This window comes from Oratosquilla oratoria, chromosome 13 (genome assembly GCF_046742065.1).
Source record: "Oratosquilla oratoria isolate Oo_2021 chromosome 13, ASM4674206v1, whole genome shotgun sequence".
Classification (NCBI taxonomy): domain Eukaryota; kingdom Metazoa; phylum Arthropoda; class Malacostraca; order Stomatopoda; family Squillidae; genus Oratosquilla; species Oratosquilla oratoria.
This window is the reverse complement of record NC_134789.1, coordinates 21,737,631-21,761,726: the sequence shown is the minus strand read 5'-3', so window position 1 is coordinate 21,761,726 and position 24,096 is coordinate 21,737,631. Positions and strand designations below refer to the sequence as shown.

General features: G+C 37.8%; 1 protein-coding gene across 2 annotated transcripts in view; it reads right to left on the bottom strand.

Annotated features, from left to right (window-relative positions):
• LOC143032340 (nucleosome-remodeling factor subunit NURF301-like) overlaps positions 1-24,096 on the bottom strand; it is a 311,934-nt gene that overhangs the window by 29,108 nt on the left and 258,730 nt on the right. For both annotated transcript variants that reach the window (XM_076196918.1, XM_076196919.1), the window contains one exon: positions 12,974-13,186. In XM_076196918.1, coding sequence (XP_076053033.1) covers positions 12,974-13,186 — 213 coding nt within the window. The remainder of the gene's footprint in view (positions 1-12,973; positions 13,187-24,096) is intronic.

Here is a 24,096-nt window from a genome sequence, read left to right as displayed (position 1 = left end):
CTTAGTTTGGTGAATGTTTTCCATTTCTCAGATTTTTTTTCCTTTTTCCACCTTTTCCAGACTTTATTTCTTCTGTATTTTGCCTCTACACTTTTTATTATACCAGGATTTTATATATACCCTTTCCTGTTTCTGTCTAGATACATACTCCACACCTTCATTATAGATTTCCTTCCAAATTGTCAATTTCTCTTCCACCTTTGTTTCTTCATTATTAATTTTTTTCCAATCTGCTTCTTGAAAGAATTTTCTAAGTTTCTCAAAATCTGTTTTGTTTGTCTTCCTTTTCTGTATTTTTAATTAATTTCTATATTTGTTTCTTCATCTAATTCTAGTTCTAGTAGTATGTCATAATTTTTTCCAATTGGTATCTTGTATTCGATTTTATCCACAATTTCGGGTTCTGATGTGAATATCAAATCCAATCTTGAGGGTTCATTGTTATTTCTATATCTGGTGTTTTCATTGACCCATTGCGTCAATGTGTAATCAATGATCATTTCCAGTAATGTTTCCCCAGTGATCTTCTCCACCTTTCACAGTCATCTCTTCCCAACATATTTCTTTTGAGTTAAAATCACCCATAATTACCAGATTTCCTTCTTTCTTTAGTATTTCATTTAGTGTTTTTCTTGTGTCTTCAGCATTTTGGAGTGTTCACTTTCATTCCATGCGTGAGTTTTAGGTGGGACATAAATCACTGCATACTTTCTATTTTTCATATCTCTATCCTCAACTCTTATCATAATCAATTCCACATTGTTCTCTCCTTCTGTAATTTTTGTCACATTTAGGCCTTTCTTGGTTAGTAACATCACTCCTCCACCCTGCTTTGTTTCTCTATTTCTGTACCAACAATTATATAATCCTTGTCCTATACTATTTGGTGGTAATGATCCTTTTAATTTTGTCTCCACGATCCCCATATCTGGTTTTTCTTGTTCTAGATTGTCATCCAATTCATCGATTCCTGATATCAATCCGTCTATGTTGGTATATGTTATCTTTAATTTTTTTCCTTTTCTTCTTTCTCCTGCATTTCCTTTTCCCTTATGTACCACTTCCTCAGTCTCAAGTCCATCACTCTCCAAAAAAATTCCTTCCTTTCTTTTTCTGTTCTTTTCTAATTTTTTTCCTTAGCTTCCTCTTCAAGTGTTTTTCCTTTTCTTTTTCATTATCACTCAGTTCCTTTTTTATCCATAGATTTTTGTAGTTTTTACTTTTTGCTAGTTTTCCTATGTTTGTTAATATTTCTTTAGCTATATTCTCTGTGAATTAAGTTTTACTTTAAAAGGTCTAGTCTTCTTTTCAGAATATTTGCCCATTCTATGGATATTTCCTATTGTCTTTTTGTGTCCTTGGCCCTCCTCCTGTATTTCTTTTAGTATTTCTGTCACTATATTCTTCTCTTTTTCCATTTGGAACCTTATTAGACCATGTTTTTCTTTGATACCATAGATTACAATACTTTTTTTTTTTGTCTATTGTGTCTCTTACCCAGTCTATTTTTTCTTTTATTACTTCTATTACCGTGTTCTTTGTACTTTCGTCCATTTGTTCTTTGACTATTTCTTTAAATAGTATTTTTTTTTCTTTGTTTTCTTTCATTTGCTTTTTGATTTCCATCATGTTTGATCTTTTTATATTTTCACCAACTTTGCCTACCTCTATTAATATTATAATTTTTTACTTTCATCAGTTCCTTTTTCATTTTTTCCAATTTCCTAACTAATAGTGCATTTTCCTTCCTCAATTCACTCACTTCTTTGTATAATTGGTTATGTTCCCTTTTCCATTCAACAATATCCCTTTTCATTTCAAATATTTCTTGGCTTATTAGTATATTTTTGAGGTCGATACCTCTTTCTGTTCTGAATCCATGGAATTATTCGTCTTCATATCTGGGACTATCTATGTTACATATTTTCTTTCTAACTACTTCCAAAGGCATTTCATACTTACTCATGTAAAATCTTCTTTTGGTTGTTGTTGTTGTTGTTGTTGTCGTTCCCTAGACTGTCTGTCCGAGCAGTCCCGTCTCCCCAAGGAAGGCCACAGCCGAGACTGGGTTTTCCCACAAATCCTTTATAGAGTGTATGTTGTGTTGTTTGCGTGCATGATTGTGTATAATGCAGTCTTCCATTATGTGTTGTATGGTATGGGGTGAAGTGTTACATCCTGGGCAGCTGTTCACAACACGGTCGTCCAGCCTCCTCTGGTAGCTTAGAAGTGCTGGGTGGTGACCGCATCGCAGTCTGGCCAAGTGGACTCTGTCCTTACGTGGGAGAGAGGATTCAGAAGGGTGGATATCAGGGGGTCTGGCATGCAGCAGTGTGTTGTCTTTCAGTGTGTTAATGGAGCGGTGAGTGATATGATTATGAATATGTTTCCGGAGGCTGGTATTTGGTGGTTGTGGAGGAAGAGAAGAGAGTATCTTTGTGTAATAAAGGTCTTTGGGTGTAGTTTTAATGTTTCTTGGTGTGTGTGGGTGTTCTGCTATGTAGTGTAACGGGTGTGATGTGTTTGTGGTGGCTGCAGCAAGTGTTTGTGTGCCTCTCATGTCGAGGTGTTCCTTGACTTTGAGGACTTTTGTTTCATGGTGTAAATGGTCTGTAGGTGATGTATTTGTGCAGCCTGTAATTGTTTTTAGGGCTTTGTTTTGTATGATTTGAAGGGTGTTGTGGTGTGTCTCACTGAGATTAGGAGCCCATGCAGGACTCGCATAATTCATCACTGAGCGTATACATTGTTTGTATATTGTTATATTAGTTTCTTTGTTTTGTCCAAATGTTGTTCCAGTGATTGACTTAAGTGCGTTAAGTCTAGGTGTGCATTTGTTTTTTATGTTTGTGAGGTGTTGTTTGAAAGACATGGATGTATCGTATGTTACACCAAGAATTTTCGGTGTGTTTGTGTGTGGTATTAGAGTGTTGTTGATGTAGAGATGAGGTATGTATTTGTGTTCTTTTGTCCAGTTGGTGAGAAGTGTTGCTGTAGATTTGGTTGGAGCTATTTTGAGTCTGTTTGTGATGAACCATGTGTTGAGTGTGTCAAGGTAAGGCTGGATTATTTCTGCAGCTTTGTCTGTGTTACGATGTGTGCATGTGATTGTTATGTCGTCTGCGTAAGAAGAGATTTGTATTTCTGAGGTGTCTGGCGTGGGTAAGTCATGCATGTATAGATTAAATAATGTGGGGGATAGAACTGTGTATGTCAATTTATCATCCATTTCGCTTCTTTTTCTATTCTTGTTAAACTTAAATAATTCTACTACATCACAGTACCATTCTTCATAGCCCCCCTCCGATCTGTTTATAACTAGGTAAATCGCCAATTTTCGGTTGAAGAATAGCTAGATTTAGCGCTAGCTCGTGGAGCGTTCTCAGGCATATCCGATTCGTTCAACTGTCACTGCTTGGATGGGTGATTGTGCTGATGGCTTTATATGAGAGAAAAGAGAGAAAAATTTTGAATGTGGTTGAGATGAAATGTCTGAGAAATATGGTAGGGGTTACAAGGTTGGATAGAGTGAAAAACAAGGTGAGGAGGAGAGCGGGAGTGGAAAAGGAGATGATATAGGGCATGGTTTGGACACATGGAAAGAATGAATGAATTTGATGAGATGGATGGGGTGAAGGGGGTATTGAGCAAGGAAGGGAGAAGGTAGGAGATAGGGATGAGTAGTGAGTGGCTGTGTATAGATGATAATATTACATAAGAAAGGGAAGAGCAGGGAATGGGAGCCAGGGGGTGCTTATGTATGAATGATATTTTGATGCAGTCTGAAGGGATTTCCCCCCCCCCGTCTTCTTTTTTTCTGCACAAGAGAAGCAAGGGGGGGGGGGGTTGCTGATTAAGTGAAGTGACCTTGCTGTGGATATTATGTTTTGTTACATTGCTTCTGACCCAGGGCAGTGAGTAGAATACAGGGATGACCCTTCTCCCATGAGGAGCTAAGGTGAGAGGGAGGAAAGGGTGGTGGAGTGGAATGGGTGGGAGTAGGCTACTTCCCTTATAAGGGGAAAAAAGCTCTTAGTATATGTCTATATACTGTATATATATACTATATATATATATATATATATATATATATATATATATATATATGTATATACAGTGTTTGAATCAAAACTGAAGGAACAAGGAACTACACTCAAGTTATCTATTGCACAGGTAATTACTTCCAGGTCGTGACTATGCCATAGAAATGCATACCATATGAACAACTAAACCTATGGGGGGGGAATGCAATTAGTTTTTAACTTCTGCCCATGTTTACCCAACTTTGATCCAATCTAAATGAGCAATCACTCAATGCATGATAGCATACACAGATTACCATATTTGCCTGTGGATAGGACTCCCATCCACATCCTTTTCCTACATAAACTTACACTTGTCTCCCATATCTCTCATCTCAATTTCACCTTTGTCCACATTTTCCTTCCACTCCACCATGCACTTAACTACCTTATTACTTACCTGCAAAGCCACTCTTTCCTTCTCTGATTCACCTATCACTCCTGAAACCTTCCTCATGACACTCACAAATCTAAATTCACCCATCCCTTTCAATGATCAGCTTGACATGAGAGGCATACAAACGCTTGCCACAACCTCCACAAATACAGCATCACTACACATCAGTACACCCACACACGGACACGAACGGAGCAGCATGTATTTTTGGAGCGCTGGCTTACGAGCGTAAATATAAACAAGAAATTGGAAATGAACAGCGTCGGCCTTGTTGTTTATATACGGTGTGGCAGGGGCTGTGTATTCATGGTGAAATGATGTAGGTCGTAATTGTATCTCCGCTTAACCTTTTTTTTTTTTTTTTTTTTTTTTTTTTTTTTTTTTTTTTTTTTTTTTTTTTTTTTTTTTTTTTTTTTTTTTTTTTTTTTTTTTTTTTTCCCCCAAAAATGGAAACCCCTAAAGCTAAAGACTCAACTAAAAAAAGCCTGGAAGAAACAAGAATTGAAACACCATTAGGGGTAGTAAGAAAAAAAATCATGCTTCTCATCAACACCTAGAGAATACTAAAGGTTGGACATTAGTAGATTTTCCGGTTTTGAAAGAGAAGGCAATGGATTACTTAGAGTAGAGATGGATAGAGAACCCAGACACAGGAATATAATGAGGAATAGAGATTTAAATGACATCGTAGATGAATTATTAGAGCTTAAAAGCGAATACAAGATAATGTACCAGGGAGTATCAAACCTAAGAAAAGCTAACGAAGAGAACAATAGGGAGATAGACGAGTTGAAAAGGGAATTAAAACAGCTTAAGGGTGATAATGAGAGGCTGAAAAGTGAGGATAATAGTAGGAACGAGGCTCTGAAACGAGAAATTAAAAGTCAAATGAAGGAAGTGACTGAAAAGGTGGAAGAAAAAATCAAGGAGAATGACCTACAGGAAATAAAAAAAACAGTGGAAAATTGAACAGGAAAGTCAAGAAATATCCCTATAGAAAGTAATGGAACAAGTAAAAAATAATACCAAAGAAACTGTAATTCAGATTATTAAAGAGAAAAGTAACCTAGTTAGAGACACAGTGGATAGAAAAATGTGTATAGTAATCTATGGCATTAAAGAAAAGCACAATGTACCAAGATATCTGAGGGAAAAGGAAGAAAAAGAGATTGCCACAGAAATACTAAAAGAGTTACAAACAGATGAGTTAGGCTGGGACCGAGAAATCGAGGAAACCCATATAGAATGGGCAGGTACTCTTAAAGATAAACAGTATAGACCATTAAAAGTTAAACTTGGATCGCAATCAAGTGCAGAAGAAATATTATCTAGAACAATAAGATTAGCAAATAGCGAACAGTACAAAAATATATGGATAAAAAAAGAAATGAGTGAGGAAGAAAAAGAGAAAGAAAAAGAACTTAGGAATGAGGCGAATGAAAAGAATGAGAATAGAACCGAAAAAGAAAAGGAGGAATATTTTTGGAGAGTGATAGACATGAGGCTGAGAAAAAGATATATAGGGAAAATGGAAACAAAGAAGACAGAAGGGGAGGAGGAGAAAAGAAACTAAAAATAGCTTATACAAATATAGATGGAATAATCTCAGGAATAAACAAATTGAACGATTATCTAGTCTTAGAAGAACCAGACATAATGGGAATTGTAGAAACCAAATTAAAGTACACCCTAACACCCCACACTGTGGGACAAGGTGTATACAACTGTTGGACAAAGAATAGAAAGAACAAACAGGGCATGGTGACCCGTCTTTGTATCTCTCCGCATCAAGTTTTATCTTAAAATCTTGTATAGTGTTTGCACATACTGTTTTGTTGTCTAATTTGTTCCATGTATTTATCGCTCTGTGTGGAAACTGTTCCTTTTCAAGTTTTTTCTATAACTATCTTTTTTCAGTTTTTTTTCGTGTCCTCTCGTTTTACCGTTGTCCCACACTAACAGGTCATTTCTGTATAAAACTTCCATTCCTTTCATTATTTTGTAGATGGTCAGCAAATCTCCTCTTTCTCTTCTTTGTTCCAGAGTTGGTAGGTTCAGTTTGAATAGTCTTTGCTCATATGTTAGTTTGGCGAGAGTCGGTGCTAGTTTGGTTGTCGCTCTTTGTAATCTTTCTAGTTTCTTAATATTCTTTTTGGTACTTTGTGTCCACAGTGATGCTGCATACTCAAGTTTTGGTCTTATTAGTGTAGTTAGTATTTTCTTTATCATTTCTTCATCCATATAAGTAAATGCCACTTTGATTTATCTCAATAAATTGTAGGTTTCTCAGAATATTTTATTTATATGCTTATCAGGTTTCATGTCCTTTCCAATCATCACTCCAAGATCTTTTCCAGAGTTTGCTTTTTTTATTTTTTCTTCTCCAATTCTGTAATCTTTTGATATTCTGTTTTTACTCTTTCCAAATTCCATTATACTGCATTTCTTTATATTAAATTTCACTTCCCACTTTTGAGTCCAATTCCATATCGTGTCCAGATCTTGTTGCAATGAGTTGCAGTCCTCTTCCGTTTTTACCTTAAGTAATTTTGCATCATCTGCAAAAAAAATTCATATAGCACTCCATGCCTTCATTCATGTCATTAATGTATAGGGCGAACATGGTCGGGGCCAGTACCGATCCTTGCGGGACACCGCTTTTTACTTCTTCCCAGTTGGAGAATTTTTCTCTAATTACAACTCTCATTTTCCTCCCAATCAGGAAGTCTTTCATCCATTCCAATAATTTTCCTCTGATGCCACCCTTTGATTCTATCTTATTTATTAATTTCCTATGAGGTACCTTATAGAATGCCTTTTGCAGGTCCAGAAAAGCACAGTCTGCCCATCCATCTCTTTCTTGTATTATGTCTACTAATCTTGAGTAAAAGCAGATCAGATTTGTTGTACATGATCTCCCTTGTCTGAATCCAAATTGATTTGGGTTCAGTATGGATTCTTCTTCCATCTGTTTTTGACAACTCTTTCACAAATTTTTGCTATTGCTACGGCCGCAGAATTTTTATCGTAGGCCGTACATAATGCGCACCACCGGATAACGCGCACCCCCCATTTTTAGGCCCTATACGCCGGAAAATACGGTAGTTGGCCCTTGCGCCTCTTGTATGAGGAGTAGCGAAGATTCTCATTCAGAGCTTTCTTCGTAGTCACCACTCTGACACCCATCTCTCTCGCCAAGGTCCACACTGCCTTGCCTGGATCTTGCCACACCTTTTTTTTGCAGTTTCTTGATGAATTTCATTGTGTGGAGAGTCAGAACGCCTGCTATGATCCTTCCTGCTAGCCAGTGCTTCCTTATCTCCACCACAATTTCCAGCTCACATCTCATGGCCTTCATGGTATTCAAGGAGCACTGAGCTGCAGCTAAGATTTCCAAATTTTTTAATCCAGCATGAATCATCATCATGCAGGTCACTCTTTTCCAATATTCCGGTACTTTTCAGTTGTCCATGCTCTCTACCTCTTACACCCACCAATAGTACACAGAATCAGCTATCCATTGCACTTTACAGCTATTAAATCCTTCATATGGTTCTCAAATGACAGAAGATAAAAAAATTATCAAATTTATACTGAACACCCTGCATATCACACACAAATACTCCCTTCTCTTCCTCCACAACCACCAGACACCAGCCTCCAGAAACATATCCATAATCATACCATTCACTGCTCCATCAACAAACTGAAATACAATACATTGATGCATGTCAGAACCCTGTTACCCATTCTCCCCCTAAAGGACAAAGTCCATCTAGTCAGAGTGTGGTGTGGCTACCATCCAGCCCTCCTGAGTTACCAGAAGAGGCTGGATGACTGCATCACAGGATACAACACTTCACCCCCATACTATACAATATAATATGTATCACACACACTCGCACGCAGTCGTCGCCGTCCGCCGTCGTCACCAAGAAGAAGGGGATTTACGACGAAAAACGAAACCTGGTTTGTATTGTAGGGGTGGGGAGTGATCGTGAGTGTCCGAAATGATATCTCTGCAGTGCTAGTCAATTGTGTTATCATGGAAACAGCGAAAATGAAAGAAAACAACGACTCGAGAGACAGTCACGAAACAGAGCCATCTAGCGTCAGACGATCGAACCGCAATGTAAACAAATCCACGAGCGACGAAGACGACTTCACAGGATTTAACAAATATGAAAGTCGATTATTAAAGATAGAGAAAGATATGAACAAAACTAGGACTCGGTGGGAGAATGAAATTATGGACTTAAGAAATGATATCATAGGATTAAGAGAATGCTTAGCACAGGCGAATCACCAAATCTCTGACCTAAGAAAAACCAACTTAGATCTCAAACGAGATCAAAGAAATGAAAAGGGATGTAAATGAGCTGAAGAATGATAATGAAAATAACAGCAGCGACAATTTAAAGATAGAGGTGAACAACAGATTACATGAGTTGTCACAAAAGATCGAAGAGAATCTAGGTGAAGAAAGTATTCAGAAAATCAAGAAGTGGAAGGAAAACATCGAAAACAAGGAAACTGCTTTTAAAGAAATAGTCAAGCAGCAAATGCAGGATAATGCAAAAGACACAATTATCCAAGTGATTAATGAAAAAGCAAACTGGGTCAGGGATACAGTAGATAGGAAAAAATGTATTGTGGTCTATGGACTAAAAGAAAAACAGGGATTGGCAAGGTACATGAGAGAAAAAGAAGAAAAAGAGACAGCTGTAGAAATTCTAAATGAAATTCAGGGGGAGAAAGAGATTCAAGCATAGACTTAGAAGACACACACAGAATCGGTCGCTACTCTAAAGATAGAAATCGACCTCTAAAGATAAAATTAAGGTCACAGATGGTAGTAGAAGACATCTTTGAAAAAGTAGGCAATTTGGCAAAGAGTGAAAAGTACAATAAGATTTGGATAAAAAGAGAAATGAGTACTGAGGAATTAGAAAAAGAAAAGTCACTAAGAAAAGAAGCAAAGGAAAAAAACTTGTTGAGAACGGAGACAGAATGCAAAGAATTCCATTGGAGAGTAATCGACATGAGATTGAAACAGTGGCACATAAAAACGAAAAAACCAAGGAGAGAAAAGATAATGGAGAAGGAAGAAAATTAAAAGTGGCCTATACTAACATTGACGGATTAATTTCAGGTCTGAACGAACTCAATGATTATCTGTTAGAAGAAAAACCAGACATAATGGGAATTGTAGAGACTAAACTAAGAGGAGAAATACCATCTATTGATATTGGACAAGGGCTATACAATTACTGGATAAGAAACAGGGACAAAAAGCAGGGAGGGGGAATCATGTTCTTGGCCAAGAAAGACCTAAACGTGACAAAAATTGCAGAGGGCAAAGGTAATGTTGAACTGATCATGATAAAAGTTGAAGGCAAGAATATGAAAAGTAGAAAGTTTGTGGTGACCTATGTGCCCCCAAGAACGAATGCTTGGAAAGAAAACGAACACACAAAAATGCTAGAAGATACAAGAAAATCACTAAATGAGATACTAATGAGTAAGGGTAATCTAGTAATTATGGGAGACTTCAATTGCAAAGAAATTTGTTGGGACAACATGACAGTACGAGGAGATGACGTGTGGGGCAATGTACTGCTAGACATGACCATGGAGTACACAATGACCCAGTGGGTCAGTGAAAACACAAGATACAGAAACAATGAAGAGCCATCAAAACTAGATTTAATATTTACAACGGAACCTGAAATAGTGGACAAAGTCCACTACAAGACACCAATTGGAAAGAGTGACCATGTACTCATTGAAACTGTACTAAAGGAAGAAATAGAGATGAAGAGAAGCAAAAAGCATAGGAAAGGAAGATTGATGTACAACAAAACAGACTTTGCAAAACTAAAGACATTCTTCCAGAATGCAAACTGGGAAAAATTCTATATGGAAGAGACAACAGGGGAAGAGAAATGGAACATACTGTTGGATAATTACAATGAAGGGGTAAACAGGCATGTACCAAGACAAAAGCGAGAGAGAGAGTACATTAAATGTTGGTTCAACAAAAGATGCAGTGAGGCAAAAGACAGAAGGGACAAAGCTTGGAAAAGGTGGAGAAAAGACAAAAAAACAAAGCAAATGGCAAATTTATATAAACTATAGAAATGAGTATGTTAATGTGAGAAGAGAGGAGAAAAGGAACCATGAGAAGGATATTATAGATAAATGCAAAGATCAGCCCAAGCTATTCTACCGGTATGTAAATGGTAAACTTAAAACCAAACAGGAACTAGTGAAACTACGCCAAGGAAATATAGAATACACAGAAGAATTAGAGATGGCCGAAATCATGAACCACTTTAAATCTGTCTTCACCAGAGAGAAAATACAAAATTGGGACGTAGATAATAACAAACATTCTCCCCACATGAGTGAATTTACAACATCACAAAAAGAAATATCAGAACATCTATCAAAATTGGACGTCAGAAAATCACATGGCCCGGATGGAATTGCAAATTGGATTCTAAAAGAATGCAAAGAATAGCTAACGGACAAAATACACATCATAATAAATAGCTCACTCAAGGAAGGAAAGATACCTAATGACTGGAAAAATGCTAACATTGTACCAATATATAAAGGAGGAAACAAGGAAGAACCCACCAACTATAGACCAGTATCACTAACAAGCACTATAGCCAAAATTTGTGAGAAAATCATCAAGAATAGATGGGTAAAACACCTGGAAGATAACAACATATTAAACCCAAGACAATTTGGGTTCAGACAAGGTAGATCATGCACCACAAACTTGATATGCTTCTACTCAAGACTAATAGACATAGTGCAAGAAAGAAATGGATGGGCTGATTGTGCATTCTTAGACTTGCAAAAAGCATTTGACAAAGTACCACACAGAAAACTACTAAAAAAACTGGAACACATAGGAGGAATACGAGGGAACCAACTAAAATGGATGGAGGACTTCCTGACTGGAAGAAAGATGAGAGTAGTACTCAGAGAAAAATATTCAGATTGGAAAGAGGTGATCAGTGGAGTACCGCAAGGATCTGTACTGGCTCCAATAATGTTTGCTATCTATATGAATGATATGGACGAAGGCGTGAACTGTTACATGAGCTTCTTTGCTGATGACGCCAAACTGTTAAGGAAAGTAGAAACTGATAAGGACTGTGAAGCACTGCAAGAAGATCTGAATAGGGTATGGAACTGGAGTCAGAAATGGGAAGTGGATTTTAATACTAAGAAGTGTAGCTTAATGGAGTTTGGAAAAAGCAAAAACAGAATATCAAGAAAATATACAATTGGAACCAAGGAAGTAAAGAAAGTAGGATCCGAAAAAGACTTGGGAGTTATTATCACAAACGACTTGTCCTATGATACACAGATTAACAAAATTGTCAGGGAGACTTACAACTTGCTAAGATCAATAAAAGTGGCTTTTGCTTACCTGGACGAAGACATGATAAAAAAAATATTGGTTACATTGATAAGGCCCAGACTAGAGTATGCGGCGACATTGTGGTCCCCCAGTACCAAAAGGAACATAAAGAAAATAGAAAGAATCCAAAGAGCAGCTACAAAAATGGCACCTGCACTTGCAAACCTATCATACAAGGAGAGATTGGCTAAACTGGAGCTACCGACACTGGAGCAAAGAAGAGAGAGAGGAGACCTACTGACCATATACAGAATCATGAAAGGCACAGAGATACTTGATAGAGAAGAATTACTAAACAGGGACAAGAGAAACACAAGAGGACATGGAAGGAAATTAAGAAAACATTGCTATAGAAGAGAACTGAAGAAAAACAGTTTTCCACATAGAGTTTTAGACACTTGGAACAAACTGGATAATGAAATAGTAAGCGCAAAAACCATTCACGAGTTTAAAAGCAAACTAGACACTGAGAGATACAATGGCGGGATAACATGAGCATAGCTCCCCTTCCCGCAAAATACAACTAGGTAAATAATATGAAAGACTACATTGTACACAATCATACATGCCAACAACACAAAATACACTCTATAAAGGATTTGTGGGAAAACCCTGTTCCAGCCGTGGCATTCCACAAGGAGACAGGACTGCTTGGCCAGACAGTTTGGGGAATGATATCTACAACAATAATTTAGTTTCATTTAACACCTACACATCTATCTTCCTTCTCACAAACATACTACCACTTTTTACCCTTTTACTCTCACCTATAACACAACTATGCACATTTAATTACTCAATTATTAGAGTTCTTGCCGAGTTCTCCCAGACCCTCTTATGCCTTGATGTTTTGTAGAAGAAAAATATAGAATAAAGGATCCCTGGTTTCCATTCAGTCTTGTTAGTCAACATTTACATCATGCATGAGAATCATGATGACAAAATCATAACCATAAAAAGAAATGATATCGTTTAACATCACAAACTCCCTCCTATTGGAAGGGTAGGACGGTGCCCCTCACAGAGGACTTTGTAGAAAGAAGAAATACTTACAATTAAATTTTTGGTAACCTTTTTCAGTTCAGTATAGTCTTTGGGGGTAAGTTTCTTCTGACATGGTAGATTCCAGACATTATTAGGGTCACACTTGGGACATATGTAATCATCAATATCATCTGCTTCACTCTGAAGAATTCCAATGCACTTTCCATGATACCAATCCTCACACTGCTCACAACATATATAAAACTGGGTTTCATCATATGGCTGTTATGAAAAGAAAAGATAAACTAAGCATTAAAATACATTCATACAAATGTTATCTATGTAGCAGTACTCAAAGGGAGGTAAGGAGAATTCTGGATGGGATTGCCAGATCATTATTTGGTAGAGGGAAACTGAGAGTGGAAATAGAGAAGGACAAGGGGGAAGAGGAGGAAGAGGAGGAGGAGGAGGAAAAGGGTGGAAGGTAGAGGTGAGTTTAGAGCAAACTAATTAAATGAGGATGAAAGGAAAGCATACCAAAAGAAACTGAGAAAAGTGTGGGAGATGGTGAGGGATAGAGAACAAATGGGAGTAAATGATAAATAGGTACAGGTACTTCTCATTTTGTGCTTGCTCTTTATGTGCGAATTCGCCAAGATGTGACATTAAAAATATTATAATTAATTAAAGTTGTGTGATCTGTTCGTTAAGATGCAATTTGCCCCAACTGCATTTCAAACAGTGCGCCAGATGCGTAGTTCCGCTGCTTGCCGACAGGCAGCTGCTCCCACACCATGTTCAATGTTTACAACCCTCTCGTGTGTTTACAGTCACAGCCAGTCCAGCAAGTGACTGTGAGAAGTGAGGGAGGGTCATGTTAAGTTAATGGGTGCTTTATTTATACTTTATTTACACTTTAGTGTTACATATAGGTTTAGAATGATACATTTTTAGAACATGTTCACTTTATTAGTCAAATGTGGTTTTTGTAAAAAAAAAAATCCAAAACCCCATCCCCTATTACCCATTGTTTCTTATGGTTTTTTTTTGGTTTTTTTTGGTGCAATTTCATTTTATGCGATGCCTGTAGGAACCCATATCTCTCACAAAACGAGAAATACCTGTATGTTTCACGGAGGACATAATAATGTGCACAATGATGGTATGTGGGATGAGGAGGATAGGAGGGAGCACAAGGAGAGGCATTGAGTGGCATGACAAAGAGGTGAAGGCAGTAGTGGAAGTGAAGAACCAAGCATATGAACGAGGGAAGCATATGAGAGGTACAGAAAGAAGAGAAGAGAAGCTAAATGCAAGGTCAGGAAGGTTAAGAAGACAGCAGATAATAAAGTGGGGTCATAGTTTGACAGAAATTTAAAAAGAATAAGAAGATGTTTTTGAAGGGAATGATGAGGTGGGGGATATGGCATATGGGGGTGTTAAGAGAAAGAATGAGAATACCAGAGGGAGTTATTGGAAAGAACATTGTGGGTTTAGGAAAGGACGAGGATGTCTTTTGGGCTTTATGGATCTGGAACAGGCATATGACAGTGTCAAATGAAAAGCTTTGTGGGAGGTGCTGCAGATGAATGGGATGGGGAGAAGGTTGTTGTGGGCAGTCAAAAGTTTTTATATGAGTAGAAGAGCTCATGTTAGGGTAGATAATGGAGACAGCCAGTGGTTTGAGGTGAAGGTGGGGCTCTTGATGTGTGATGCTGCTATAGATGATCAACATGTACAACTATATGGTGATACAGGAGGTGAATACTAAGGTGATGGGAGGGGATTTGGAGATGTTGAATGACAGTGGAGGGATGTGGGAGATGTGATAGTTGTTTACAGATGACACTGTGTTTGTTGCTGGCTATGTCGGAGGAGGGTCTAAGGCACTATTGGTAGAGTCTGGGAGTGCAAGAGAAAGCTGAAAGTAAATTTGGGCAAAATTATGGTAATGAGATGTACAACAGGAGAGGGTGGCAGTTAGTTGGATAAGAGTCTTAAAATCAGTTTTAAGGAATGAAAAGTGTCATGAGAAATAGATATCTGGGGATGAACACAAAGAAAAAGCTGTATGTAGGGATGATCATACCCATGACATTGTATTGGGAAGAGACTTGGAATTCAAGGGAGATGAAAGAGTTTGAATGTGCTTAGGAAGTACAGAGGGAGTTACAAGGATGGATAGAGTGAGAAATGGGGAGGTGAGGCACAGTTGGGGTTTAATGCTAACAGAGGTAGTTATTAAACTCAATCTGGTGTTAGACCCATCCATGACTATACAGTACAGTTTTGGTCTCTGTCCTATAGAATGGATATTATATACATACATATACCCCAACAGCTTTTTCCCTCTTACAAGGGAGGTAGCCAAAAATAAAGGCATAAAATCCACTCCCACCTATTCCATCCCCACATACTCCATTCCCATTCACCCTTATCCCTCCCTCTTATCTTGACTCCTCCTGTATGATGGGTCATCCCTGCATCTCACCCATTGCCCTGGGTCAGAAGCAATGTAGCAAGACACAACACATCCACAGCAAGGCTGCTTCAGTTAATCAGCAACCCCCCCCCCTCCATCTCCTCATGTATGGATGGACTCCTAGAATACAATGACACCTATGTAGGTGTCAAGAGGCGCAAGTGGGTATATTAGAATGTCAGCATCTTGATTATATTTATTTTGGGGTTGTAGCTGAGTGACCCCCATATTCTGTGAACAGGTTTGATCATGTTTTCTGTGGTTATAAACATTCTGGGTGAAAGAGAATGAGCATAACAGCTGCAACTTTATATTTCATAATGTATGCACTGTGATGCATTATTGTAGGGCAGTCTAATGTGCACGTGAGTATTAGAGTCATACTGAAAAGATTAAGGATGTCAGTCTGCTTTATAGAGGTAAAAAACTAAAAACTATGAAAAAAATTGAAAACTTGCTGAAAAACTGTTTCAAGTGTTAGCAATATTGCCCTGAAGTTTTAAACTGACACAGTGATTTTTACTATGAATAATTATCATTTCAATATATCACATGCTGGCAACCCTGGCATCAGAACACATGATTACTTGTGTCTAGTTTTGTTCTTGTTTTGACTACAGCTTTCATTTCTTTGTTATTGTGGCTAAGTTGCATGCAGCTGATACTATGGGGTCTATATGGGGTGCCCCTATGGACCAGAGGCACACATCATCATTTTGTCTGAGATAGAGGAAATCTCTGTTCATAGAGAAATGATGATACTTTATTATACTGCAACTGTCCCTCCATTATGCTGTCTCCCCACCCCTTGTTACTATCCTGTACCATTTCTCTGAATATTCCTTTCCTTTCTTTGCCTAGCCCTGTGGTGGGGGAAAAGAATACTGCCACCAAGCTTCCCATTTGAGTCATATAAGGCAACAAAAACACAGGATGGGATAGTACTAGGCATCTTTCTCGCTGTAGCCCCAGGGAACATTCCTAAAAAACGTAAAGCATACAAGGGTGCAGTTTTCCAACCAGTGCCTTAAGGTTTGGATCTTTTAATGTGTGTGGATGAGAGTAAAGGGGAAGAGATGGGCAGTATGTTTGTGAGAAGAAAGATGGATGTGTTGGCTTTGAGTGAAACTAAGTTGAGAGGGAAGGGCAAGTGTGGGTTTGGGAGTGTAGTTGGGAGGTTCTCGGGAGTGAAGAGATGATGAGGCAGAGAAACCCCTTCTCTGCCTCATCATCTCTACTAGTAAGTGAAGAGATAGGTAAGCATGTAATGGAGTGGAAGGAGGTTTCTTCTAGGTTAATGTGGATGAAGGTGAAACTGGGAAGGGAGATGTTGGTCTTTGTAAGTGAAAATGGGCCTGGTAGTGAGAAGAGTGTAGAGGAAAGGACGACTTTTTGGATGAATTTAAATGAGTGCATAGAGGGCTTCGGGAGAAATGTCAATGTAGTGGTATTGGGTGAACTTAATGTTAGGGTAGGAAATGAACCAAAAGATGGAGTGGTTGGGAAGTGTAAAGTTCCAGGAAAAAACCATAAGACTTGATGCTGATGTGTCTCATAGAAATAAGTACACATGGGAGATGTTGGTGGATGGAAGGGTAGTAGTAGTGTTAATGGACTATACAGTGGTAACTAGGAGTATAGTAGGAAGAGTTAAGGATGTACATGTTCTAAGGGGAGAGAGTAGGGGAACATCAGATAATTTTTTTGTGGAAGGTAAGTTATGAAGGGAGGATAGATGGAGGAAGAGGAAAAGGACAAAAGGTAGGGAGGTGCTTAGAGTGAACTGTATAAAAGAGAGAGAAAAGGAGTACAAGAAGCTGAGAGAGGAGTGGTAGTGAAAGATAGAGTAGAATTGCAATTGAAGGAGGAATGGGGATGGTTCAAGGAGGGACTCACAAGGTGTGCAAAGATGGTGTGTGGAACAAGGAGGATGGGAGGAAATAGAAGGAAGGGTAGTGAGTGGTGGGATGAGGAAGCAAAGAAAGTTATAGAAGAGAAAAAGCAAGGATTCACAGATTGATTACAAAATAGGATAAGGGAATCATATGAGAGGTACAAAAAGAAGTAAAGCATAAGATAAAGGAGACAATGAGGAGAGCAGATGTGAAATTGGGTAAGAGTATGAAAGAAAATTTTGAAAGTAATGAAAAGATGTTTTGGAAAGAAATCAAGAGAGGAAGAGGAGGCAAATCAAGTAGAAAAGAAAAGGTAAAAGGTGCAGATGGAGAGATGATAATGGAAGAGAAGGCAGTAAGAGGAAGATGGGCTGAGTATTTCAGGGAGTTGCTAAATGTGAAGGAGGATAGGGAGGGAAAGGTAGTTGCAGTGGGGAGCACTAAGAAAATGACCATGATTAGAGGGGAAAATGGAGGAGAAATAAGTAAAGATGAGGTGAAGGCAGTTGTTAAGATGATGAGAGCAGGTAAGGCACCTGAGTTGGATGGATGTCATACAGAATGTCTGATAAAAGGAGGTACAGTGATGGTGGACTGGCTGGTGAGGTTATTTAATGTTTGTTTAAGAGAAGGTAGAGTGCCAGAGGACTGGAGGAGTGCCTGTATACTTCCACTTTACAAGGGAAAAGGGGACAAGTATGAGTGTAGTAGTTTCAGAGGGATCAGTTTGTTAAGGGGGCCGTTGCGGTGAATTTCTGATTAATATTTTCAAAAATACCAAAAAATAAAGGAGTTATGACTAGTTTTCTGACCTCCCCCTGCTTCCTACTCCACCCTCGACCACTGGTGTATCATGTTTGTGTATACAGACGCTCCTCTACTTACGTTCATTCTTTTTACGTTTTTTTGATTTTATGTTTGAACTGACTAAAAAAAATGTAATTTTTTTTTTTTGTGAGTGAATTTTTTAGTTTAGCGCGCTCTCCATAGTACGAGACGTTCAAACAATACTTACGCATAACGCTGCATCCATTGTTTACATGGCACAAACGACAGACTGAACGTGCCTTGCCTCCTCCTCCTCCTTCTTCTCCACCATCTCACTTTATGTTGCTTGAATTTAATTTATTTGAAATTAATGTTATTATTTTACAATGTTATGTTTATAATTAATGATTTAGGGGTGTTTTATAAGATACAGCAATAGAATTTATGGATGTATAGTACAGTATGAACGGTCATACATTACTGGAACATACAGTAACAACTTACGTTAATTTTCACTTTACGTTCGGCCTTTCGGAATGTAACTAAAACGTAAGTTGAGGAGCGTCTGTATATTTTAAAAAGATAAAAAAAAAAAAAAAAAAAAAAAAAAAAAAAACGAAAGCAATTTCCCCGTGATCTATTGGCCTTTAGTAACCCTGTTCTGTAATATTTCTGTGAAATACTAAAAAATAAATGAGTTATGACTAAATTTCTGACCCCCCCACTTCCTACACCACCCTCAACCCTTTCCTGTATCATGTTCATGCATATATACATATAAAATCAAAAGCAATTTCCCTGCATTCTAGTGGCCTTTGTCAACCCTATTCTAAAATATTTCTGTAAAATTGTAAAAAATAAAGGAGTTATGACTATTTTTCTGACATCCCCCACTTCCCACTCCACCTTCGCTACACATATATTCGACTAAGTTATTTCATCGCAATAAAAATGGCACAAATGCGATGTATTTTGTTATCCACTAATAAAGACTAGCTGGAAACTTGTCCTACACATGGAGAAAGCACTTCGCACTCGAATACGTCAGAAACGTGAGTAAACTGAGAGAATTATTGTGAGTAGGCGGAGAAAGCGAATTGTCGCTCCTTGGAGAACTTTTATTTACTTTTATTTGAAGCTATAATCATTTCAAGAATGCCTAAACATTTGAAGAAGAAATGTGCGTTTCATGAAAGAACTAAGAAACTGAATCAAATTATTGAGAGTACTTCTGCCTTGGTTATTACTGGAGATGATCATAGCAGTGCTGCAGTGCACCCAGGCTCGCCTAGGCCGACCACGTTATCGCCCTCCTCTGCCCCTCCACATCCTGTTTGTCAAATGATGTCACCACAACCATCAACATCAAGCATGCGTGACGTACCATCACATGCCTCTTCAACTGAAATGCTCTCATCTCACATGAAGAGGAAACAACTAATGACAAGTGTTTTGCCTGTTGCTCAAAAAAAGTATGATATGAAAGTTACACTTTCAGAATCACAGCTACATGAATTATTCAATAGTGTGAATTGTCGGACAAGGTCTTGTAAGGGCACTGTAAAAATTTCATTGGAAAGGAAGCACTTCGACACCCATGCGGAATTACAGTGTGACAGTTGTGATAAAATCCTGTGTGACGCCTCTCCAACTTCCCTTGGAAAACTGACAGAAATGAACATTTTTCAGGTTTATATAAGTCTAATCACAGGTGTAGGACAAGCTGGACTACAAAACCAGGCTCCATACATCTCAGGTGGAAACTTATCAGCAGGTGTATACAACAAACACTGTTCTTACCTATATAGAGAGATGGGTAAATGGTATGGAATAGTGATGGAAAAAGGAAGAGAGAAACTATGGCAGTATTATCTCAACCAAAACCTGTCGCAGCCAGACGCCAATGGTAACATCAACTGCGATGTTTCCTCTGACGGGTCGTGGATGACCCGAGGTCATAAGTCTCACATCAGCATCGGGTTTGTGATAGATGTATATACCAGAACTGTGATTGACTTGGAGGTCCTCTGTAATTACTGCTCCAGGTGCAAGGATGGGAGCAGGAGGGGAGCCAAAAGACACATCTGTCATAAATTTTTTTTTATGGCAAATCAGGAGCAATGGAGGGAAAAGTAGCCGTACGAATGTGGTCCCAATCCCTAGACTACAAAATGAAATATACAACCTTCGTTGGTGATGGTGATTCAAGCACATACAAAGCAGTATGCCAGCTGAACGATGGCAAAGGGCCATATGAAGACCCTGTCATCAAGGAGGAGTGTATAAATCACGTCAGTAAAAGGATGGGGACCAGACTGATCAAAGTCAAGAAGGATGTGAGTGAAGTAATCACCACAAAGACTGGCAAGAAGATGAAGAGGAGCTTGTTAGGAGGTGCCCACATGTTGACTGATCAAGTCATTGATCTTCTCGGATCATATTACGGGAAGGCGATCCATGACAATGTGAACACTGACTATGATACAATGAGAAAGGCCATGTGGGCGACATACTTCCACCTGACGTTGAGTGATGAGAAGTCAGCGCATCACTTTTGCTCACATGGAGCAGACAGCTGGTGCTTCTTCAACCGAGCACATGCAGAAGGCAACACACCTGTCAGCCACAAAACAAAGACGCTCTACCTGGCCAAGATCTCCTATGAAAAGTTAGAGCTCATCAAGTCTGTCTATAGAGATCTGACTGCCCCAGACATTCTTCAGAGAAGTCTCAAGGGGGCAACCCAAAATCCAAATGAGTCTTCATTCAAAAGTTCGGATAAGATGCTCAAAAGCAAAGTTTGCCGGTCTCTTCCAAGTGCTTTTCGTCACAAGAGCAACTGTCATCGATCATAACTTTGGAAGGACACATAATCTTCTTTCTCACTTGGTTGGAGTCAATCCCATCATTACAAAAGCACTTGAGGAACAAGACAAAGACACAGAACGGAAAGGGACACCAAAGACCAGAAAGAGTTAGAGAAAACTATCGTTCAGCTCCGATTACCAGCTGGGAGCTTTCTGGTAAGCGAACCTGGCGACAATGAGGGAGGTGGTGTCTCCTGAAACCCTCACCTTCTGAGCAGCTAATACCTCGTAAAAGGGGGGACCAGGAACCAGCTACACTTTATAATAACATATGAATGACATAGAATGCATGAAGATTGGCGCAGAGAAAAAAAAATCTAAATGAAAAATATAAAAAATGCAGGGAAATGTATTTTGAACTTCAAAGCTCAATATCTCACAACTACACTTTTCTCTACATTTTTTCTATGTCCTCCATAACTACTTGGCCGATTTTAATGGGATTTAGATCATTCAAAAGCTGAATAAATTTGCAATTTTTTCATTGTGGCATTTTTTATTTTTTGTGATAGTAGTCCATATATTGTATTCTATGTAAAAAAAAAAAAAATTCTTTCTCCTAAACTAAGACGAAATTCCAAAAACTGTACAATAATTACTTAGGTATTGTTTTAGAGCATTTGTGGTATTTTTTTCAGCATGTTCAGTCAATGAACAAATGAGATGAAACGTGATTTAAAAAAAAAAAAAAAAAAAATTACAGGAGTCCCTCAAATAACGCGGGGGTTAGGTTCCTGAAATTACCGCATATGACCAAATCCGCGTATGCTGAATTTCCATATTAAATACCGAGAACCGTACGTATGTGTACGTGTATTTACCTAGTTGTACCTAGTTGTATTTTAAGGGAAGGGGAGCTATACTCGTGATGTCCCGTCTTCATATCTCATTTTATCTAAACTATTTTTAAATTCATGTATTGTTTTTGCACACACCACTTTCTCATCTAACTTGTTCCAACTGTCTATTACTCTGTGAGGAAAGCTGTTCTTTTTCACATCTCTTCTGTAGCTCTTTCTTGATTTTCTTTCCGTGTCCTCTTGTATTTCTATCATCCCATTTTATCAGATTATCTCTATCAATAATTTCTATGCCTTTCATGATTCTGTAAATAGCTATCAAATCTCCTCTCTCTCTTCTTTGCTCTAGTGTCTGTAGTTCAAGTTTTGCTAGTCTCTCTTCATATGATAGTTTTGAGAGTATTGGTGCCAATTTTGTAATTGCTCTTTGTATTCTTTCAAGTTTTTTTTATACATTTTTTTGTACTTGGTAACCACATCGTTGCTGCATATTCTAATCTTGGTCTTATCAGAGTGATTAGAATTTTCTTCACCATTTCTTCATCCAGGTATGTAAATGTCACTTTGATTGTTCTTATTAAATTATAAGTTTCTCCAAAAATCTTATTTATATGTTTCTCAGGTGACATATTATTCATAACAGTGACTCCCAGGTCCTTCTCATTTTCTACTTTTTTTTTTATTCCTTCTTCTCCCAATTTATATGATCCTGTTATTCTGTTTTTGCTTTTTCCAAATTCCATTATACTACACTTTTTAGTGTTGAACTCCATCTCCCACTTCCTACTCCATTCCCATACTTTATTTAGATAACTCTGTAGTGACTCACAATCTTCTTCCGTGTTCACTTTTTTAAAGTTTTGCATCATCTGCAAAGAAGCTCATATAACTTTCAATTTCTTCATCCTATTTTGAGTGTTTGTCTCTTATCACTACTCTCGTTTTTCTTCCTTACAAAAAGTCTTCCATCCATTTAAGCAGTTTGTCCTGTATTCCTCCTTCAGTTTCTAATTTCTTAAGCAACTTCTTATGTGGTACTTTGTCAAAAGCTTTTTTTAGGTCTAGCACAATCAGCCCATCCATCTCTTTCTTGTATTATATCTATAAGCCTTGAATAAACATATTAAATTGGTGACGCATGATCGTCCTTGTCTGAATCCAAATTGCCTTGGATTTAGCATGTTTTTTTCTAAATATTTTACCCATCTACTTTTGATAATTCTTTCAATTTTTTTTGCTATTGTACTTGTTAGAGAGACTGGTCTATAGTTGGTAGGGTCTTCTTTATTTCCCCCTTTATATACAGGTACTATATTTGCTTTTTTCCAATCTTCTGGAACTTTTCCTTCTTTTAAGGAACTGTTTATTATGCTATGTATTTTGTCTGCCAGTTCATTCCTGCACTCTTTCAAAATCCAGTTTGCTATTTCATCTGGTCCATGCAATTTTCTGACATCAAGACCACTCAAGTGTTTCATTATTTCATTCTTTGTTACTTCTATTTCTTTCATAGGAGGGACTTTCTCTTTCCATTCGATCTCTTCAGGTTGTATGTTCTCCCTTGTAAACACTGATTTAAAATACTTATTCATAATTTCCACCACTTCTATTTCCTCTGTGTATTCAACTCCTTGTCTTAATTTCTCCAAATCTTGTTTGTTTTTCAGTTTGTTGTTTACAAATCTGTAAAATAATTTTGTTGATCTTTACATTTTTCTATGACATCTTTTTCATATTTTCTCTTCTCCTCTCTGCACGCTTATAGATATTCATTTCTATAACAAGTATATATTTTCCATTTTTCAGGTCTTTTGTCTTTCTTCCATTTAGTCCAAGCTTTGTCTCTTTTTCTTTTAACTCCCTACAATTTTTGTTGTACCAGCACTTTACATATTCTTTTTCTTGTTTTTGTCTTGGGACATACTTTTCCACTCCTTTTTTATAAATTTTTGTCAAAATATTCCATTTCTCTTCCACTGTTTCTTCTTTGTATATTCCTTCCCAGTTTTCTTTTTGAAAGAATTCTCTTATTTTATCAAAGTTTTTTTTTCATACATCATTCTTCCTTTTCTATATTGTTCATTTCTTTTCATGTATTTTTCCTCATTTAGTTCCAGTTCAATCAATATGTGGTCACTTACTTATTGGTGTTTTATATTCAATCTTTTCCACTATTCTAGGTTCAGATGTGATTATTAAGTCTAGTCTCGATGGTTCTTCATTTCTATACCTAGTGTTCTCCTGTATCCACTGTGTCATTGTATGTTCAATAATCATCTCGAGTAGAACATTTCCCCATGAGCCGTCTCCACCCTTTACTGTCATCTCTTCCCAGCAGACTTCTTTGCAATTAAAGTCGCCCATCATAACTATTCTTCCA